Source organism: Strix aluco, chromosome 3 (assembly GCF_031877795.1).
Source record: "Strix aluco isolate bStrAlu1 chromosome 3, bStrAlu1.hap1, whole genome shotgun sequence".
Lineage (NCBI taxonomy): Eukaryota > Metazoa > Chordata > Aves > Strigiformes > Strigidae > Strix > Strix aluco.
The window spans coordinates 22,285,617-22,306,193 of NC_133933.1; the positions used below are offsets into that span (position 1 = coordinate 22,285,617).

Below are 20,577 nucleotides of genomic sequence, written 5' to 3' on the forward strand. Positions count from 1 at the left end.
TTGTTAGTGAGTAGTCAGGTGTTTTGTGTGTTCCTTTCCTAAAGTATTGGAACTATGAGGCTCTGTTACCACAGAATCTACAGGCTAGTAGACTACTGCTGGGAAGTGTTTTCTAATAGCCTTGATGTTCTCTCCACCTGCTTTCTTCCTGCTACTTCTGTTTATTCTCCACTGGACTATGTTATGTAAGCTGTACCCAAAGGGTTGTAAAGTGTCCTATGGATGAAAACTATTCTTAACATGAAAGACACCCACTAGAAGACTTCTGACCAATGGGAATACCTTTAAGTGCTGGAGTGTATAAAGTACCAACTGGATTAATAAAGGACACACCATCCTCCCCATCCATCTCTGGGTCATTGTCCACTGCAGCATTGCCACCTACATCAAACCAGAGGTTACCTTAACAGACTGAGGCTCATTGGCACTAAAATACAGATAAGCATTGCAACATGCATGACTTCAGCATATTTAGGGAGGCATCCAAATGAGAAAAGAGAATAAATCAAAGTATTTAACATATACAAAACACTTAGCAAGTTGTGGCGTGAACTGCTGGTCTTTTATCTCTAGAACTTCAATTTAATAGCAGCTTGTGACAATCAATTTCTAAGCTCTGTTCTAAGCAGACTGTTGCGAACTAAGGCACAAACTTAATTTTTAACCATTTGGATGCTGTGAAACATATAAGTCCTTAAAATTAATGTAGCCAAGAGACTGGAAAACACCAGTACTCAAGGGCTACGTTCAGTGCCCTTGCAGATCAAGGCATGTACTGTGTCAGCGGAGGGAATGAATAATCTGATATCCTTCCTCTCCTTTGTACCCCGAAAGCAGGGTGGTCCACCAGGAGTGGGGACTGAAGGAATTTATGAGTTGCTCATTTGTGCTTGGGCATACAGCACATATCAGGAGCAAAGTATGAGTATAGAGCATATCAGAAGTACAGTATGGGCCATATATTTTGTACTACAAGCATGCAAAGACTCGCCCACCCCACCCAAAAATAGCTTTTCCTCTTTAACCATCTTCAGTGAAATTAAAATTATGTCATGTAAGGCATTCTGTTGGAAAAAGAAGCATTACACAGTAACATTGGTACAAAACATGCACTTAATCATTTAAACTCAATACTTCCTCTCAGGATTTCTAGTCTGTAATACACTTGATCTAAGCTGTGGAGAACTAGGGGTTAAAAAGTCCACCACAGTGCAGATGGCTGAAGAAACTATGTGGCCCAGGAGATTATGGGTTAGTAGAGATCTTGAATCTGGCCCACACCAGTTATAATCAACATAATGCCATCTGACAGCTGTCCTGAGACTCGCAGCCCATGAAATTAGCTCCTTGTTGACTGAAGTCAACACCACCATCGTTATATTAAGAGGGGTCCTGGCTGGCAGCCTGAGCCTCTGCCCCCAGAGACCACCTGTGCAGGACCAAGGCCCACCCACAGCAGGGCAGGGTAGAATAAGCTGCATCTTTCCCCTGGCATAAAGCCTGGCTGCCAGTCTCCAGGACCAAAACCCTCAAAACACAGGTGCTGGCAATGGGAGCACATAGCCTGTGGCTCCTCCTTCTTCAGCACTATAACCCCAAAATGGAAGGCTCAAGATTCACAGCAGGATCTTGATGGCACATTTTGCAGAGTGCAAAGCCAGAATTGCAGCTGAAGGACTGACATCTGGCTATTTGCTCAAAGACTAAATGCCATACGTTCATCTAGTGCTAAAAAGGCAACACACAGACATACTAGTACATAACAGTCAAATAAGCTAGCTATAGGAGAATTATCTATCAGCATTTTGCTGATCATTAGCACTAAAGGAGGGGAAGGGACACCTTGAACACGAAGCCACTTTACCTATATATCCTCCGCCTCCTCCACCTGAGGAGCACCCCCCTCCACCCCCTCCGAAACCCCCTCTTGTCTCCCACCCCCACTTCTTCATGGCCTGGGGGCAGGATGTTCCTCCAGTAGCACCTTCCAGCAAGGATTTTCCTGACCACAGGAAGGAAGTGTTATCATTCCAGCCACCTCCACCACCTGCAGTTAAGAGAAGACAAATGGCACAGGTAGGGGTTATCTTTGTGTAAAAAACACTTGCAGATATCTGCAGAACAAGCACTCCTGTGAAGCACCTCAGCTGAAAATAAGAATCTCATGCCTTGGTTAGAAGAGGGGCTGTGCTTGCTACACAGTGCTACAGTGGCCTCTCTGTAGGGCTTTTGACCATGTTAATCATCTGCACCTCTTTTCACCTACCATACAAGGACAAGTATTTTCTATCGAAAATGTAAAAAGATATCCCTGCCTACACCCCAACCACTTGCTTCTGACTTAGAGAGCCTTCCTCTTCTCTTTGCAAAATATACTTCTGAAAAAACCCCATGTCGGTTCTGAAGTGGAACAAAAAGAATTTAGTGAAAGGTATGTGAAAACATGTCCCAGTCCCGCTCTAAATACAACATACTCACCAGTGACTCACTTTCAGTTCTGCTGGTTGTTCAGTCCAAGGTCTCTTCATAGAGACTTCTAGCCAGGGTGCAATTTTGCTCTTTCTGCATAAGCCAGGGAAACTGAGTATGTCTACACAGCACAAAACAGTGCAGGGAGCAGGACGGCCACACTGGCACTGCAAACTCCCACATAAAAAATCAAACAACTTTGCTTATGGGAGGTCCTACATTATTTTGGGAGAATGTTGTCATTGCTATGGCTGTACCATCTCCAATACCTCATTTAGGCCAAGTATCCTGCACTGTGGGTACATGCCATATGCCAGGTTCCCCCTGAGCTGTGTTTTCATGAGTTTTGCCTCACCTCCTTGTGAGGAGGAATCTGGGAGTACCACATATTCACAAAGGTTTTCTTAAAAAGAATAAACTTTCCTTACCTGCAGCTCCTGAATTTCCATTCAACCCTGGAATAGAGGAATCGTTCTCCAGCCTTTCTGGATGAAATGTGTCTGTTTTGGCTCTGTAGGCCCTGCCACCACCTCCTGCTGCAATTATCAAGGGGACTGGTTCTCCATTCTCCATCTTAATAAATTCAGAAATAAAGGCAGTGTTCAAACTGAGACAGGCAGATGGAAGTTCAAACACATGCTAGTTACTGCATGTTGCACCAAGTAGGCATCTAGGACTGCTCAGCACTACAAATTACCACTGCATTATTTATACACCCACATCCAAAAGATTAATGAATAGCACTAGTCCTACCAAGTTATGCAATGGAGAACAGTGGTATCAGCAGCTCTATGAATTGTCCCTACAGTGCTGATGGCTCTTGGAAAGCTTGTAACGTTACCGTGTCATGACTTTCATCAAATGAAGCAGCTAAGGGACTGCTCTATATAGTCCGATATTGTGTCTCCACTGGTAAAGGACTGCTACACTGGAAACTGAGCATGCAGAGTTATGCAGAGTTATGTAGAAGCTTGGTGATCTAAACATATTGTTAATGCCTGAAACCGGTGCTTGGAATGAGTACAGAAAAGATCAGCAGTCCCTAGCTAGAGGGTTGCCAACAGAAAACACACAGGCTATCTCAGCTTTTCTTGTCATGCACCATATAGGCCAAATGTGTAGCTGAAGTCTACTGTTCTACGATGATAGATTTGAATAAAGTCCTGTGGATTTTGCCCTTTGCTGTAGAATTATGCTTCAGCATCTCAGCTTGCATTGAAAAAAATCCAGCTCAGACTACTAAATTTGCAAAGAAAACTCCAAGCCACTGAACCAAGTGTGGCCATACTGCGTAGCAGTTCTGAGAAGTGTGAAGGGCCAACTCAGCTCACTACAGCTATCAACTGGAAATGAAGCATTCCCAGAGCTCACTTTGTGGACCCTTCCCCAGAGGTGTGTAAAGGGTTCTCAGATATTTCAGGCTGCGATACTAGAGGCAGTGGCAGGATGTGTTCATGCTGAAGGTGCACAGGGACTATGTTTCCATACCTTAAATATGTAAGTTGCGCCTCCCCCGCCTCCACCTCCTCCTGCCCATTCATTGACACTTCTGTTTGCACGTATCTCTTCTTCAATCACGTTGTTCTCTCCAATGCAGACTTTCTGTATAACATCATTAGTCTGCAAACAGAAGACCAGGTCTGAATTCTGGTAAGAAATCTCCATGTCCTTGTACACACAACGGCCTCATTGGACCCTTTGCCCTCCCAGACCAATAAATTGTCCTAAGCAGAAGCAAGTGAATGCTCTTCTGGAAGAATCTCACTTTTTGCTTCAACCTTTGTCAGAAGAATTTGTTGCCATTTTAGTTGAATTATTTTGAAGAAAACTCAGTGCTGATATTTATTAGCATGTAAAACAGCTCCATAAACTTCTAACATACAAGATGTAGCAGAATTTACTGCAAATACATCCCAGCATTAACTATCTGTATTTCACCAGTGGGGGAAGGGTGTAACTCAGTGATGATGTGACTTGCCCCATGTCACACAACAGCCAAACGGCAGAGACATAGAGAGAACCCAAGTTTCTTTACTCTTCCTGTACCCCACTGGTTGGGGCCAGGCAGCCAATGTGCATCTATCCAGAACTAAGGTGTATTGGTGGCTCACGTAGATGTACCAGAGCCGGCTTTAACCTAGGCAGTCACAGCATGGACAGTAGCAGTGAGCTCAGCATGGACTAGCCACCTAATACTTATCTAGACTTCCAAGCAAGTTTTGTGTTGATCTGACGCTTATGCTGTAGCAGCAATTTTACTGTAGTTAGTTCAAAGCCCTCCGAAAGAGCTGCAGTCCCACCTTTGATTGCAATGTTGACCTAATGTTAAAGAAAATATCTCACTAAAAAGTCTCCGTATTTCCTACTTGGCATTTTTTCCCCTCCACCAATTAGCACCAAATGTAATGAAACTTCTGTGTTAGGAAAATCATGAATCCACTAACTGTTTTCAAACACATTAAACCATCATTTATAAATAATTATGGACTATGACCTAAGAGAGATAACTGTCGCTTAGATTTTATACTAGAGTGCATGACAAGTGCATGACAAGCAGGACTCTGCTGTGACTATTTGTAAGTTGCAAGCTGCAAAGCAGCCTCAAGTTACAAATTATTCTGTTGACTACAAAATGTGTCCTAGGTTGTGCCAGAGAATGAATGGCATCCATTTTGTGTGTGCAGACTTGCCTATGGAACTAAACAATCCTCCTTTCCCTAGTCTTCTCCTTAATTGATTCGGAGTTGGGTGGGGATGATTAATAAAATGACAAAGTCAATGACCCAAAGGAACCACTAGATTACAATTGAATTAAAAAAAAAAAAATCCTTCATGGCAAAGACATAACTGATTACAATCCAATCTAGTAAAAGTCCCTTCTACAAGTCAATGCAATCTCTTTGCCTCAATGAAAGAATTACATTAGCACTCAATAAATTCTCACTAAGATTACAGTGGCCTGCAATTTAATGAGCCCATATATTACACTCAGCTGGAATGTCCTAGTTATAGACGTTAGATGGAAGTTTGAGTTAGAGCATTTCTCATTTCAAAGAAGCTTCATATTAACGCTTTGTTTGTAGATATGTATAATTCCAGTTTTAACATTATTTACTTCAGCACTCAGCCTTGAGAACCCCTCTTTCTTGTCTACAACCTTCAACCTTTCTCTGCTGTAACAGACTGCTAAGCTTTCATCTCTTGGATGGCAGCCATTAACAGTTGAGAAATGCACAGCATTTAAATGTCCGGCTCAAACCTGTAGGTAAAATTTCATCGAATAATGCTCAGTTTCCTCCATAAGAATCTCCTATTCCCTCATTCTCCAAAGAACACTAAACCATTAATAGATTGTTGTGCCTGCAAATGGAGAAAGTTGCACCTTTCTGTCAAGGCATTTGCAGCAACGATTGGTTAGTAACACAAAAATCAGGACTGACCCAGCAGTGATTAATTTGTTTCTCCCATTGCTATACAGACAATAACCAAACAGGCTCTGCGAGGTGGATGGCTCCAGAGTTGCAGAGTACTATAATGGCAGGGCTGGGCTCAACAGTGGAGCAAAGACAAAGCCCTCTGAAGTCAACCTTGAAGACTGATCTCCAGAGGGAAGGGAAGGCAGCGTTGTCTCTTCTCTCTGAAAATCCACACAGATGCTCTGAGATATGCTGATCAGTCAGGAACCTGTAGTGTATTATCAACAGGGCCTGAATGTTGAAGAGGAAGTGAGCACAGTGACATGGTACTTCATCTTTTCATACTCATGCCCTTCCAGTAAAACTGTTGCTATTCCTTGAACCATATAACCCAAACCCCCTCAAGAACAACGGGTTTCTCTGTGAACAGACAGAACTCCATGTATTTGTAGAAGGGATTAATGCAAAACAGAAAGGATAATCACTTACACTAGGACAAGCATCTTCTCCTTGCTGTCCCACCAAGATATACAAAGTATCATCCTTCTGGAGGTCAAAAATTCCCAGCACAGACACGCCGTGGGACCGCACCATGGTGTTCTTCCCTCCTTTCCCACCAGCAGCTCCATAGCCTGAGATGCTGCAGGAAAAAGAAAACAAGAGCCTGGCATCTGAGTTGTCCCAGACAGGTGGAAGGCAGTACAAACCACTTCTGGGCACCGAGTGTTTTGCATGCCTGAACTGTACACAGTGTCACAGGGCCATGCCCTGAATACCTGACACTCTAAATAAATCTAAACCCAAAGCTTGAAGACTGATGTTCTCTGCTCCACGTGGACCTATGAACTTGGGTAGCTGCAAAACAACTTCTTTCACATTGATTCTTGGGCAAACTCTTGCTGAAGACAGTGAGCAAGTCCGTGTAGCTTCAAACTTTAATACATGAAACACATCTTGTTTCCCAGAGGGCATATGCTTGAGAGGTTTGCAGCCACAAAGAGAAAGAACAGAAGCAGGAAAACTGGTAAGTACAGCACATACAGCTAAAGGGAACATTAAGCAGGAGATTGGCAGGGGGAGATCTGAGAAAGCAGACAGCGTAACTGGTCCTGGTAGCATGGACCAGATGGGAAACAGCTCTCCTATTCCCAGGACCAGAGGAATATAGAAGAGTAGATGGACATGACACTACCTGCGGTAAACAAGGAAGGCAGAGGCCCCTGGCTAAACACACAGTCACCATGAACATCCCACTGTCTCCAGCCAGGAGTGGCTAGGTTGCATACACAGGCTGCTGCAGTCTCAATTAAGGCTCTGAGACTTTTATTTCAAGCAGTCGAGATTCAGAGGTCCTTACTGTTGTTGATGTACCCAAAGATTTGTCTGTACCACTGGATTGCTCAGCTCCTTCCCCTCCCTTTCTAAGTACATAAACAATTTACATACTTAAAGCAGCTTTGATGAAAGGGTTTCGAAGCACTTTATAAAAATCGTGATAAAACACACATCTCTGCTGCAACAAAAGACAAGAGTTACTCAACTTTCTGAGCAAGTGAGTGGTGGTATAGCAAGCTGAATTTAGATCTGAAATAAGCAGATGATTCTCTGCTGACATTAGTAGCTTTGCAGCTATTTCCATGAGAGCAAAATTCAACCTGGAGCATGTGACTGCAGGGCTGAGAACACAAAACTTCCTCTCAGCTTCCCACCAATTACAGTATAGGTGCTCTGCTTTAACTCCTCCTGTCCTCTAGCACCTAGCTGGTCTTTGACCAGCACAATTCTGCAGGCAAACAGGCTACAAGCAGTACAAACCAGCAGTGCCCATCATCCGTGAGCACCCTGAACAGGTTGGGCAGCCAGCTCACTTTCAGCCAGCAACTTGCCTTAACAATTAGCATGAGGAACTCGCCTTGTGATACTGCTCTGAGGCAGCCAGCATGGAGCAGTTCTGCTATCGAGGCCGCTATGGAGCACCAAGTGCCTCATAAAGCACATCAGATCCTTGCAATGTGACATGATTACCTTCACGCCACTGCTGATAACCAAAGCAATCATTCCTCAGTAAGGCTGCACTCGAGCCAGCAGAGAAAGTGATGGACACAGCACTGGGCTACCCTGAACAGATGCTGCACGAATCTGAAGACTGAGTTGATTTGCTGTAGAATTTTGTAATGGCTAATGAGGTGCACTATCAGGCACAGCAAGCTGGCAGGGCTAATCAGCTGAAATTAGGGGCCATATTTTTTCTCTGTATGAACAGATTTTGCATACAAAGAATGATGTCAGGAAGTTCAGGAGAACCCATTTTGGTCTCATTCAAAGGCTACAGAAAAAACCCACTAGATTTAGGTGACAGTCATTCCCTATTCAAAAGGGGTGTCACTATTTAAACAGACGGGTTATTTTGACTTCAAGTTTTAGCAGGATCCATTTCCGTAGGCACAATTTTCTTTTACAGGAGGAATCCATTCAACTGTACTGGCCCTGAAGAAAGATTCAGACCACCCCGAGTAGATATAAACAGAACACGGAACACCTTCCACTGTCTTCCTCCTTTTCTTTTACTATGATATTTGTAGGAACTGAAAAAGAAAACTGCATCTTCAGGAAGGATCAGGATGAGCAGACTGCACCGGCTGTGCAAACCAGGGCTGGAGAAAAAAAATCCACCTCTAGGTAGACAGGTCATGGGAAACACCAGAACTAATTTTGAGAATATGAGAAAATGCAGGGCCTAGCCTGGCAACCTAGAAGGACACCTTTTTGCATTCCACTGTGCCATGTTCTTGTGTTACCTTACAAGAAGGGACCAGAGAAAAGAGAGGACAGTGGAAGTGACAACAAATGGGGCACTCAGCAAAACGGACCAAAGACTCTTGCTTTAAAAATGGAAAGAATTCAGATAATGTAACGTGTAATTTATTACAATTCACTTCTCTCATACTTGATCATAGGCTTAGATATGGGATGACAAGACCTTCTGAATGCTTAGAAGGAAATATGAAAATAAAAATATTATTTTATATTGCCTAACTTTATTGTTAGACAACATGCAGTCCTGTGGAAGCAAACCAGATGATTTCGTCTGTATCAGCACTGGAGCATGTAGGACTCGGTCTTCAAATGAAACTGCCTACAGAGTGTGGCAGCCTACCCAGACCTTCACAGATGATGGGGTTTTCTGAGTGTGGTTAGCTTGTGCGAGCAGAGTTCTGTGCAAAGTTGAGCTTTCTGTCTTTGCATTTTAATAACACATATTCTGCCTTGTGTTCACACAATCTATATCCCTATGCAATTATCAGTAATGTAAATCACTGCTTCACATTACACAGTGTAAAACACACTGATACAGCGTAACAACAGCTTTCTTAAGAGCCCAACAGCCAGCTGGAGGATTTTATCTCTGGGTCAGGTATATTGGAGATGGCTATCAGGCGAACTTACAGGATCCACATCACAGCAGGCCTGCAGGGGGGAGCTAAATACAGGCAGTGTGTCCAGACTCTGGGAAGACCTAGAATTGATATTACAACTTGACATTTTCCTAGGGCTATGCTATACTGGGGGACTCTGCTGCCCCTTCAGCAGCCCAGAATCAGGAAGATGTCAAGTTAATTTAAGCCCACAATTGCCTCCTCCTTTCCCCAGGCTGTGAATTCTCTACTATAGCCTTAAGAGGTGCAGAAGAGAATGTCATCCATTTATATATAGGTTACCAATGACATTAGCCATCTATTATCTATACAGAACCTAAAAGTCTGTTAGGTCATTTGTAGGACTTAAATAGACAGGTCCTCCCTGCAGGACCTGTGGTTTGTATTGTCTAGCAAAAATCAGCCTAGAGTTGCACTGGAATTCTGGCTCTTCTTGGGCTGTGATATTAAAGAAATGACAATGTTGTAAGTTTATTGCCTCTTGTCTTTTGGGCTATACTTCATAACCATATTTACTGAATGCCAGTCCTGAAAAATTCTATTCACCTCAGGCAACTCATTTTTGATAGCTGAGTAAAATATCATTAATGTTTTTTTCATTACCATCAATCCCTGTGGTAATAGGCACTCAGGCAGAACTTGCGCCTAGCCTAGTCTAGCCAGTTTCTCAAAACTGTTTTGCAGTAGATTTCTGTTAGAGACTGACATCTATCCTCAATATTAATATTCTTTTTCAATAAAAATAATAAAAAAAAAGAAGGTAACAGTAAGTTTTAACTGAAATTTGTTCAAAGCCTTCAGTGGAATGTTCTGCTTTGAAATCCTTAACATCATCATTGGTTTCAATAGGGAATGTTGCATAAAAAAACACCACTAGACAGACATTGATTCAAACAGCCAGTTCTGCTTGCAAACTGATGCATGTATTGGCTTGATGTTACCATTCAGATACAGTGAACTAAACTTTGCTTGTACTTTTTTCCCTAGCAAGAGCAAAAAGAAAAAATGATTGGTAAAATCTGATGAAGTGGCATTGAACCATATGTGATCATCTCCATTTGAAAATAACTCCACAGAGGGATTTAAGCGTTAGAACCCTCAGTATCACAGAGCCTAAAATTTAGGTGGCTGGCTTCCAAAATCAATTCTACAGCGGTGAGCTAGGCTTACAGGCTCAACTTACCATGCCTAGATTCTAAACAGTCAAGATGCTGAGCACAGCTTGATGCAAGCTGTCCCATAAGAAATGCTGACATAAAATTGTGCCTCCTATACCAGGTGGAGAGTGAGAAAAACTCATTCTGATGAATGGCATATGGGATATGCATGCCTCTTGGCTGGGAAGGTCAAAACACTTGATTTCCGGTTACTTATAGAGCTCTCCCAACCTGTAACCATTTAGACTAAAGATATGTCTGCCTCAGATGGTTGTTTCCCTCTCTTCTCTCTTTCCAAAAAGTTCTATCTCCCTGACAAGAAATCTGAGACTGGAAGGATTGGAAATCACAGGATCAGGGAGAAGTAAAACCCATGTAGAACTGGCCGAACTTCTGAATATAATACTTCATATATGCATAGCATGTATCTGCAGCTTGGAGAAATTTCAAATGCAAAGATATATCATGACAATTAGAGATGGTTCTCTTACCTGTATGTGTTGGTTGCTGGTACTCTCCAGATCTGAATGCCTTGGAGAATCCCTTCAGCTCCGACGATCACGCTGAGGTTGGAGTTCCTGTAGGCATCATTGCACTGGCTCTGTGTGGGGCCATAGGGTCCACTGGCACCACATGTTGTGAACAACCAGTGATCTGAAATGAGGACATATACAAAGCATGATCTGAACATCCAAAGACCACATAGCTGTTCTGCTCTTTATTCATTCTCTGTTGGACCAAGAGAAGAACCTGGCCCCTGAGGTTTTAGCCAGAACAAATACTCACAGAATTCTTTTAAAAGACTCATAGTGCTGTGTATCTCAGTACTTGACAGCTTTTCATCTACATCTCCTGAAAGCTATCACAGCTATAAACATAGCTTTTTCTAAGGCTCAAAAGGCAAAGATCACAGAGTAAAATGCAACACAGACCACCCAGTTTTTGGGCTCTGCTCTTTGGGGTGTAAAAGTGCACGGTCATAACTTCAAGACTGGTGCATTTTAGCCCTTTCAGTTTCTACAGACGTTTGATTATTGAATTTATTTTATATGGGAAAGTAGCTGTTAATTAGATAAAAAACTGTAAATACAACAATATCTCAGTGATTAAAACATAACAACAAACTAATTGTATTTTGAATAATTATTTGCTCACAAGAGATTCAAATCAAGCTTCAGAAGGCAAAACACCTAACTGAGGCCTGTAAAACAAGCATTCAGCTCTTCGTGTTCTAGGCCAGATCTGTGGGTGTAAATCAATGCACCCCTATTACAGCCATTTTCATCAACTGGAAGTACTATCCCTGTACAAATAGAGTTCTAGAACAAAGCTTTGCTAACTTGTGCCTCAAAAATCTGATTTTTTAAATTTGAATACATGGTGCTGAAAATGCCGTTATTTTCCTTAAGGAATCATTATTAGGGCCAGTGCAGTTGCAAGACCACAATGCTCTTGTAAAACTCACCCTAATGTATTTGCTAGTATATTAGGAAATATTTTATGTGTAATCAAAACTAAGATCTAGATGGTAAGGAAGTGGACCAAACTTTTCTGGTGCAATGATTTATCATTCATACTTATTAACAAGCTAATATACACAATCTAATAAACTCCATTAGTTAACTCTACTGCCATTAAAGACAAAAGACTTGAAATATATCTAAAGAACATTATTTCTACAAATGATGTTGGGCCAGCCAGCCCTCCTTATGGCTTTCTCAAAGGGCACCATTTTTCCCCTCAGCTTCCACTAATGCAATACAACGCATGCAGACTCTTTCAGCAATGATACTAATTAGCTCAAGATAGAGCTTGATCTGCTTCTTAGAATTCAAAGCTATTGTCTAAGCACATCTGGTCTAGAAATGATCATCTGCATGTGTCTGGATGAGAGGCGAGCAGTTCTAGCACTACTACTGTTATGGGAGGGGGGTTCACCCACTAGAAATACAAGAAAACATGTTAGTTTAGCCAGGCACGAGGTCTGAATTACCTTTTCACAAACTAATACTGAAGTTGAGCTAAATTCCTTCTTATAAAAAAGCTCAGTGCATGAAAGGGATCAAATAATTTGGCAGGACTTTAAGAAATAAAGTGGACGGTATTTCTAGAAAACCTTTGTAATACAGTCTTGGCTATTCCAAGAAGCAATGCAAAACTACTACTTTAAGAAAGCTTCCCAATCTAAGTACTGCTGAGAGAATAATCTTCTCACTGCAAAATCTACGCCACCCCTCCTCAAAACTCCCCTGTAAGGGTCCTCTTTTTGCTGCTGTTACTTGTTTTGTATGGATACTTATATACATATTTTACTTATTTCTCCAATCCTTCTGCAATGGGTGGTGGTATAAAGCCTTAAAATTAGTAGATAGCAAATGGAAGAATTCCCCTCTCCTCCTCAGCACTCCCAAAAACCCAAGAACAACAGGTAAGAAGGGAAAAGCACCTAAGAAAGCAAGATCTAAAAGTTCCTAAAGCAAAATGCTTCAGTAGCTCTGATATCGACAGTCTTGCACCAGAAGTGACTTACGTTTATTCTTGCAAAAAACCCACCCCAAAACCAAAGCAAAATCTCACACAAAATGGAAGATGAGAGACTCATTGTGTCAGCTATCACAGTGATTTAACATTGCAATATCCCAGAGGGCTAAGCCACCTGCACTGAAACATATGTTTAGTAAAGCAGGCAGGTAAGTGTCTTCGTTTGGAACAATAAGAAGCCGTTTGGATGTCTCTGGTGAAACATCAAACATGTTCCCAAAGGTAGAAGCAGGTGACCTTCAAGGGGACAATAAGCCCCAAACAGAAGAGAATCAAAATGGAAAACTGAAAGTGATAAAACGTAGGACAGACCACAGCATGTGCATACTGCTGCTACGGTTAAGCTTTACATTTCTGATTTATTCCCTTTAAATAATTCTTGTTCCTTAGGCATTTGCTTACCCGGCCTTGGCAAAATTACCTCTAGACTATCACACATGTAACACACAGCACAGCTGGACCTGAAACTGGCAGCTCTCGACTCCCACCAGGTTCCAGCAACAGGGGATCAATGAACTATGTCTTACTCCAAAATGCTTTTTAATGGCCCTCTGTTTCCTTAAAAGCCCAATGCCCTGGTGGAACAGAAGAAAAACATCCTCCTGCTGCAAACGTTATGCCTTCAGACTTTGAACTGAAGCAACCAGAACAACTTCTGTATTTTCTGCCTCTTGGACAGACTAGAGGGGGCTCACTTCCAGTGCAGAGACAGCGTCAGGGTATGAGCAAACAATGCTGGTGATTTAAGATTAGTGAATGTGCATCTAGCTCTTAGCTAAAATCTGTCTTTTAAGAGCATGAGAGTGAGAGGAATGAAAACCCACAGATGTGTTATGCCAGGGAGTACGATGTAAGGAACCTGGAGATGTCTCAGCACAGGAGGTACTATCTTAGATTTCAGAAGCGGTCCTGTTGTAATCGATACTGTGGTATATACAAGACTGTATGTAAAGCCTCCCAGGTTCTGCAGCTGCTGCAGTCAGTGCTAGCAGACATATTTACTTGCTCTGTTCAGGTAGATGGTAGACAGGAATGGGAGAAAACACATTTCAGAAGTAGCAGAACTGGGTAGTGGCCTTTGCCCAAAACATTGCAGGACACACAAGTGTCGTTGCAGGTCTGGAACAAGTGAAGTCCATGGGGAGACAGCATCTGATTTGAATCAGCAAGGGTTTCAGTAAAACACAGCCAGGTGTTGCGCCATCTCCTCATTTGTCACCGCTGCATTGACTTGCAAACATGTAACAGCTTTGTCACTGAATTAAATGGGACAGAATATGGCATGGGAAGAAGTCGCCCCTCATTTCAACGTAATTAGGACAGATGGGTCTTAGCTACAATTCTGGATACAGACTAAAACCCTCCTACTTCCCTCCCTCTGCTCTCTTAAATATTTCACAAAGCCAACCCTCAATCTAGCCCAAGATCTTAAACCACTGACTCAGTAACAAAAGAGTACTGCCCCTCTTAGATAACCCACCATTCTTTTTTTAAGTAAGAATAACCATTCACTCCCTGTAAAGTATTGATTTTCTCCTGATTCTAGAAATGACTGCAGCATGTCTCATGAGCTCAGAGAGAGCATTTCTACAGGTTGCTGCATGCCACAGCAGTTTACAGTAATTCAATCTGAAGCATTATTTTGATCTCCAAAGACTAAAGCAGCAGCACCGAATCGAAGGTCCTTTAGCAGCTAGGTGAGAAGCATAGATTTTTTCCATCAGTGCACAACTGTGGTCTGCTGCATACTGCACAGCGCACCTCTCCTTCCTTCTGCAGCGTGCGACAGGCTAACATGGCCAGCACAATGGGAAAAAAAGCAGGACTCTCCAGTCTAAATCTTCCCCAAAACTAGCAGATTTTGAAATGTTGCCCAACTTCACACAAGGTTCAGACGCCTGGTTTCCAGAAAGACATGAGCAATTCCATGATGAAAACTAACAGGTAGTTAAATGTAGGGTCCCTAATTATTCTGTCACTGGCAGTTGCAAGATGCTGACTGTGTTTAAAATCTGGAAATTCCTGTTTGAGGCAGGGGAAAAAGAAAAGGAGTGAAGATTACACAGATTCGCAATCGGGATACTACATTTCAGTGAATAATGTATATATCAGTTCATTTGATGGAATCCCCATTTTCACAAGAAACGTGGCAGAGGAAACATTTGGTCTTCTGCCTGTTCACCCACACACCTGTCCTTTCAAGCTCCCTGGCAATCTCCCCAACAGATTGCCAAGGTCCCAGCAACAACATTCTGCAAAAAATGCCATTTTGGCTCTATTATAACAGATTTTAAAAATTCCTTCTTCCCAACTTTTCTTTCCAAATTACGTTTGCTGATATATTTACACACCAAGTCACTCATGCTTATTTTCTTTTGCACAGCAAAAATTCTAGTTTTCACACAGCTTGGCTAGATACATAAAATGCACAGCAATCAAGGCATTGGATTTCAGCCACAGCAAAGGGGAGTGATGTCCTGCTCTTGGAAAACAAAAAGAACAATACCCCACATGACTTAAAATGACAAATTCATTTGAAGCTCTGATACTACTTGCAGCCCAAGGCAGCACTGCTGCAGGCTCTGCTGCAAATAACAGCCAGCCACAATGAAGAGAAAACAGTGGAGCAGAGCCTAAAGCACATTTGTACTCTAACATAGAAAGCAATTTCACTGGCACATACAGCACATAAACTCCATATCACAAACCAGACGTAGGCATTTTAGCTATACCTCAAGGGCCTAAATGTATTAACTGTCATTTGTTAAATTCAGCTGGTTTGAACGGAGGTTCAACTTGTTCCAAACCAAAACTTTGCTGTGATTTGAGAAAATTACCAACCAAGCACTATGGTACTTGGCTTCTTTTGGATCCTTGAGTAATGCACTAGTGAAATGCATCAGTGCTTTAAAACAATGTGTAGGCAGTTTGTAGAACTCGCTGCCACAACCTCTATTCAGGCCAAGAGGTTATTCCTACATCCAGTAGAGTAAAAATACCATTAATAAGGACTATAATAAGGTCTATTGCTTCAGGAGCACAAGAACCTCAGTGGCTAAACTTTGAGAGGCCAGAGGCCCGCAGGCTAACTTCTGTTAGTTGTCCCTCAGGGAGCTCATTTTACTTCTTCCTCTAAGGCAGATGTCACCAAACTTGATACCAGGAACAAGCAGAACGCTTGCTTTCTCTATTTATAAAAACATTCACAGGCTCCCTTACAATATTTGGTCAATATGGGAAATCACAGGAAACTGCCCATCTTAATCTTCACTATCATTTGGCTGCCACTGGCAGCATGGTATGTGGGGAGGGATATACCTTTTACTTGGTACATAAGCAATCTCAGTTATGCATTAATTCCAGAGTTGGTCTGTGCTGCAAGTCTGTAGGCAAAATATACTACAACTGTATATAAGAAACACGTTCAGTGATGTAAGGAAGGAAAAACCTTTCCATTTTGCTTTGGGTTCTGCTGTTTAACAGTGCCCTGTGAGCAGTGATTTGAGATTATTATCTTTTCCAGGGTTAAACGTGCCAGAGATTAATGGGGTGGGGAGGGGGTTTGAAAGATGACGGTAAATGGCAGAACTAGGTTGTGCTCACAATCACAGTCCCTGACTGTTAAATGCGTCTACATAATTATATTAATGGGATATAAAATGATCATAGAAATTTGTGACCCTTGCCAGCAATACCAGACCAACTTACACAGGTACAGCTAGACTAAGAGGAGGCTGGCTTTTCAACTATTTATGGAGCAGCTATTTCTACCTCTGTCTTCATTTTCTAAATGAGGGTGGTAATGGAAGACTTGGACATGTTTTTCAGTTCAACAAGAGCAGTACCTGCAGTGATGAGAAATGTACCCCAGATTGATCCTGAGTATCATTTCAAAAAAATACTCAAAGCTTGATTCATGCTTTAGATTTTTCTTAAGTGTCCATACAAAAGGAACACTATCAGGGCATCCTTGCAGGAAATTATCTGTGGTCAGTATAGCAGGGCAAGGGCATTGCTGACTTTGAACAGCAATGAGAACAGCTTGTTTCTTGCTACCTTCTGAGCCAGAAACTAACAAAGCAGCATGAAGAAAACGAATTTTTTTCCCTTTTATGTTTCACTTAAAGAGATAGCAGGAGTCTTCCATAAGGGTGTTAAGTGAGACATGCTACTAACTTGTTGGAATTTGTTTGTCCACAATTACAAAGAATAGTAGAAATGCACGTTAAATAAGAAAGACCAAGGTGGGTGGAAGTGGCAAAATTATTTCAAAACCTTTCCTGAGATTTATAGCAGTTTCTGTACAATTTAAACTTCTGTTCTTAAGAGTGGGCAGCTTTAAAATTTAGGTCTAAAATGTGTGAATTGACCTGTTTATTTCAATTGTATGATTAACTCTGGAGAGCAGTTATGCCTATTCGACTTTGTTATGTTGGGATCTGTTTGTATGTTGATTTTCAGTACTGCACCTTTGCTATTTTCAATCCTACAGAGAAAGCAAGTGTAAACACTGCAATAAAGAAATTCATGCCTACATAATCTGAGACCCCACCATCTATCTCTGAACATTTTCTATCACTATTCAGGATGCTACTTTTGTTGGGGGAAGGGCACTGAACTGTTATTCACTGTGTTAACTGATGCTTAATACAAAAATACAATTGTGCAGATACCTTTATTGCATTATGCCAACAGTTCAGTTAGTATAATTGCACACAAAGAGCAACCAAATGTAATTTTCTTTTACTTAATACTCGTTCCGCTGTTCCTTTCAGCTCCTTCATCTGATTAACTAATATGACTCAGAGTTCTTCCGAGAAACAGCCATGTAAGTACTCGTAAGAGGACTCTCCCTGATGCAGAAGACAAAATCTGTGCAACCACTAAGTGTTGTGGGGAAGAGACTGGAGCTGAAGGAAAACAGTAATCCAGTCTGGATGAGAAAATGATTTGATGACAGTTTCCATGCAAGAAACCACGGTTACACAATGACTGGTGGATATGCAGATCAGATGGGACAAAACAATGCAAGATTTGAGGGGAAGAAAGGTTAATCTTTTTGTACATTTCACAACACACCATTTTTGTACTGTGTGCCCTGACATGAGTAAGTTGTCAGTGGGACATATGAGAAGCTGAAACATCAAAAGAGAGGCTATCCTCATGGTATTTACAGCCTATTCAGAAGCACCAGAAATCTTTAATTAAAGCTTGATTGCTCTGTGTCTTGTTATCTCCTTTTGCCTACTGAGAATCCTGTTTTGTCTCCTCTGGTTTCCATGAGAGTAATTTGTTTACCTAGAGTTCCTCATTATTGCTCACTGTATCTTTATATGCCTGAATTTCCCATATTCTAGCCTTGTCTATAAAAGGAAATTGCATTGGTTTGATATAAATTGGCTTTTTAATTGGTAGTTAAACTCTCTGTAGAGAGATGCTATGGTTTGAGCAGCTTTCAGTTTTACTTAAACTAATACCTAATAAATTTAAAAACAAAGCCAAAGTAAGCTTGGTTTACATCAAAATAAACAGCACACAGCCTTTGGTACAGACTCAACCATTTCAATCAAAAATCCCAGTTCCACTAAAGCTGCTTCAATCTTCTGGTATATGCAGGCTTTCTTACAACTTTTTTTGCAGGCTTCTTCTAGAATCAAGTTTCACCTGCAACCTTTCAGCAAGAAGCTGGCACTTCAGCAAATAACATGTCATTAATTAATTGAAAAGGAAAGCATTTGCATTGCTCTGTGATCATCTGTCTAATGGCCACCTTAATGGCAAGCAACTGTGTGACTTGAAACCTACAGGAATTTTTCTGTGTTGGTCCCGGTCATGATCAAGAAAGCTGAGAAAGCAACACCACCACATTAGTTGTAGTAATTCGGGGTCTCATTCTACACAGTGCATTCATCATCCCATGTGTGACACATGACAGGGGTTGACAGATTTCTGGAAGCTCTAGGATCTTCTACAGTGTGGCTGCATTATGTGTTTTGAACCTTCAGTGTACATATTCTGGAGGCAGGCCAAGCCACGACAAGCAATGGCAAGACTGAGGAAGTAATTCACGGGGTACAGGGCCTGAGAACAGAAAGGACAGGGAGGTTGGTGGTGATGACTTCCAGCTTCTGCTGAAAATGGATTTCCAAGCACAGGCACAACCAGCAGGTGCATGTAAGAGGTTGTTCTCAGTTACAAAGGAGCAAATCGAGGCCCATACCCTTGAAAGCAATGGAGCTTCTTTGGATTTAATGTCATATAAACAAATTGGTCCCTGTCTTTCAGATTGTACTTCCTGCTGTGTAGGCTGAGCTGGCCTGGGGACTTGGGGAGGGCACTTTATTATCCTGTTGTCTCCTCAGCTATAGGAACACAGTTCTTTGTTTTAATATGATTTCTTAAGAAGATAATATTATAGCATGTGATCCATCACACAAGCCAAAGATCACATTAGCTGTAATTACTTTTGGCTGAGCTCATATTGGTCAATGCAGTCTTTGGGACTTCAGGGTGGTGGTGATGCTGTTGGTTCACTCGCACAACAGTGCCATCAAAGTAAAGGCCTTGACAGACTCAGCCTGAGGTTTCTTAAATGTATTACAGGATGCAGAAAGAAACAAGATTAAAGATGGGTAAAATGCATAGCCCAGGGACCAAACAAGCATCTGCAGTGTCTACTGAGAGCAGGGATTCAGCAACACAAAGTAAAAAGGTGATTCAGTGCTGTGGAGACCCTCAGAAATGCAATGACTTCCCACTGCAAGAAGTTGCAGCTTAACTTCTCTGATTTCTGCCCTCCTGCTCCCTCCCAAAGGGGAGAAAATTGTTGTAGGAGTGATATCAAACCTCAAGGGTTAGAGACAGTTTTAGACAGAACATGAACAGGACCGAGGATCAAGCCCAGGAATTAGGCAAACTGGCTTAGATACCACAGGAATTGCCTTGAATTTTCATCCCAAGGTCATAACAAATGATTTTAATTGCTCAAAGTTCCTCGGTAACCTTCTCTTCTACCCCCATGCAATCTGACTCCTATTATTTCTACTATCCAAGCTTTTCTTTAAATTGCATTCCTCAGATAGGACAGGGAGCAGAAGAGCTACATGTCCCATCATTTCAGGTCTAGTGAGAAGTGGAAGTAACAAAATTCTCAAAGAAACCTACAGCCACAAGATTTCTAGCCTAACACCCATACACCCACTTTACATTAACTTTGCATCCAAACTTCAGGCCGTTCTCCAATCTGAACCTGATACCTAATGTTTTTTTTTTGTTACTAAAACAGTAGGTACCCTGGAAGGAAATGTACAGCTGCCTGATGGAACTACATCACCACCTAAGCACTGACATTCCTATGGAAAGTCAGCCAGAAGTCCATAATCTACACCTGTGTATGGATCCTACCACAAGATCACTGACTGAAGAGCAATACTGGAAGTACTTAACAGTAAAACGTGGCTCCACTTTACAGGCAGGAAATGGAGATACAGATATCGAAGGGAACACTTCAAAGGATTTTCAAAGAGGATGTAAGGATCTTTTTGGAAATTATACCTT

General features: G+C 41.8%; 1 protein-coding gene across 1 annotated transcript in view; it reads right to left on the reverse strand.

Annotated features, from left to right (window-relative positions):
* ALK (ALK receptor tyrosine kinase) overlaps nucleotides 1-20,577 on the reverse strand; it is a 320,348-nt gene that overhangs the window by 26,005 nt on the left and 273,766 nt on the right. Inside the window, exons 12-17 of the mRNA XM_074817734.1 lie at nucleotides 10,971-11,133; nucleotides 6,375-6,525; nucleotides 3,958-4,089; nucleotides 2,898-3,042; nucleotides 1,865-2,047; nucleotides 283-381 (exon numbers count right to left, since the gene is read on the reverse strand). Of these exons, the coding sequence (XP_074673835.1) occupies nucleotides 283-381; nucleotides 1,865-2,047; nucleotides 2,898-3,042; nucleotides 3,958-4,089; nucleotides 6,375-6,525; nucleotides 10,971-11,133 (873 nt within the window). The remainder of the gene's footprint in view (nucleotides 1-282; nucleotides 382-1,864; nucleotides 2,048-2,897; nucleotides 3,043-3,957; nucleotides 4,090-6,374; nucleotides 6,526-10,970; nucleotides 11,134-20,577) is intronic.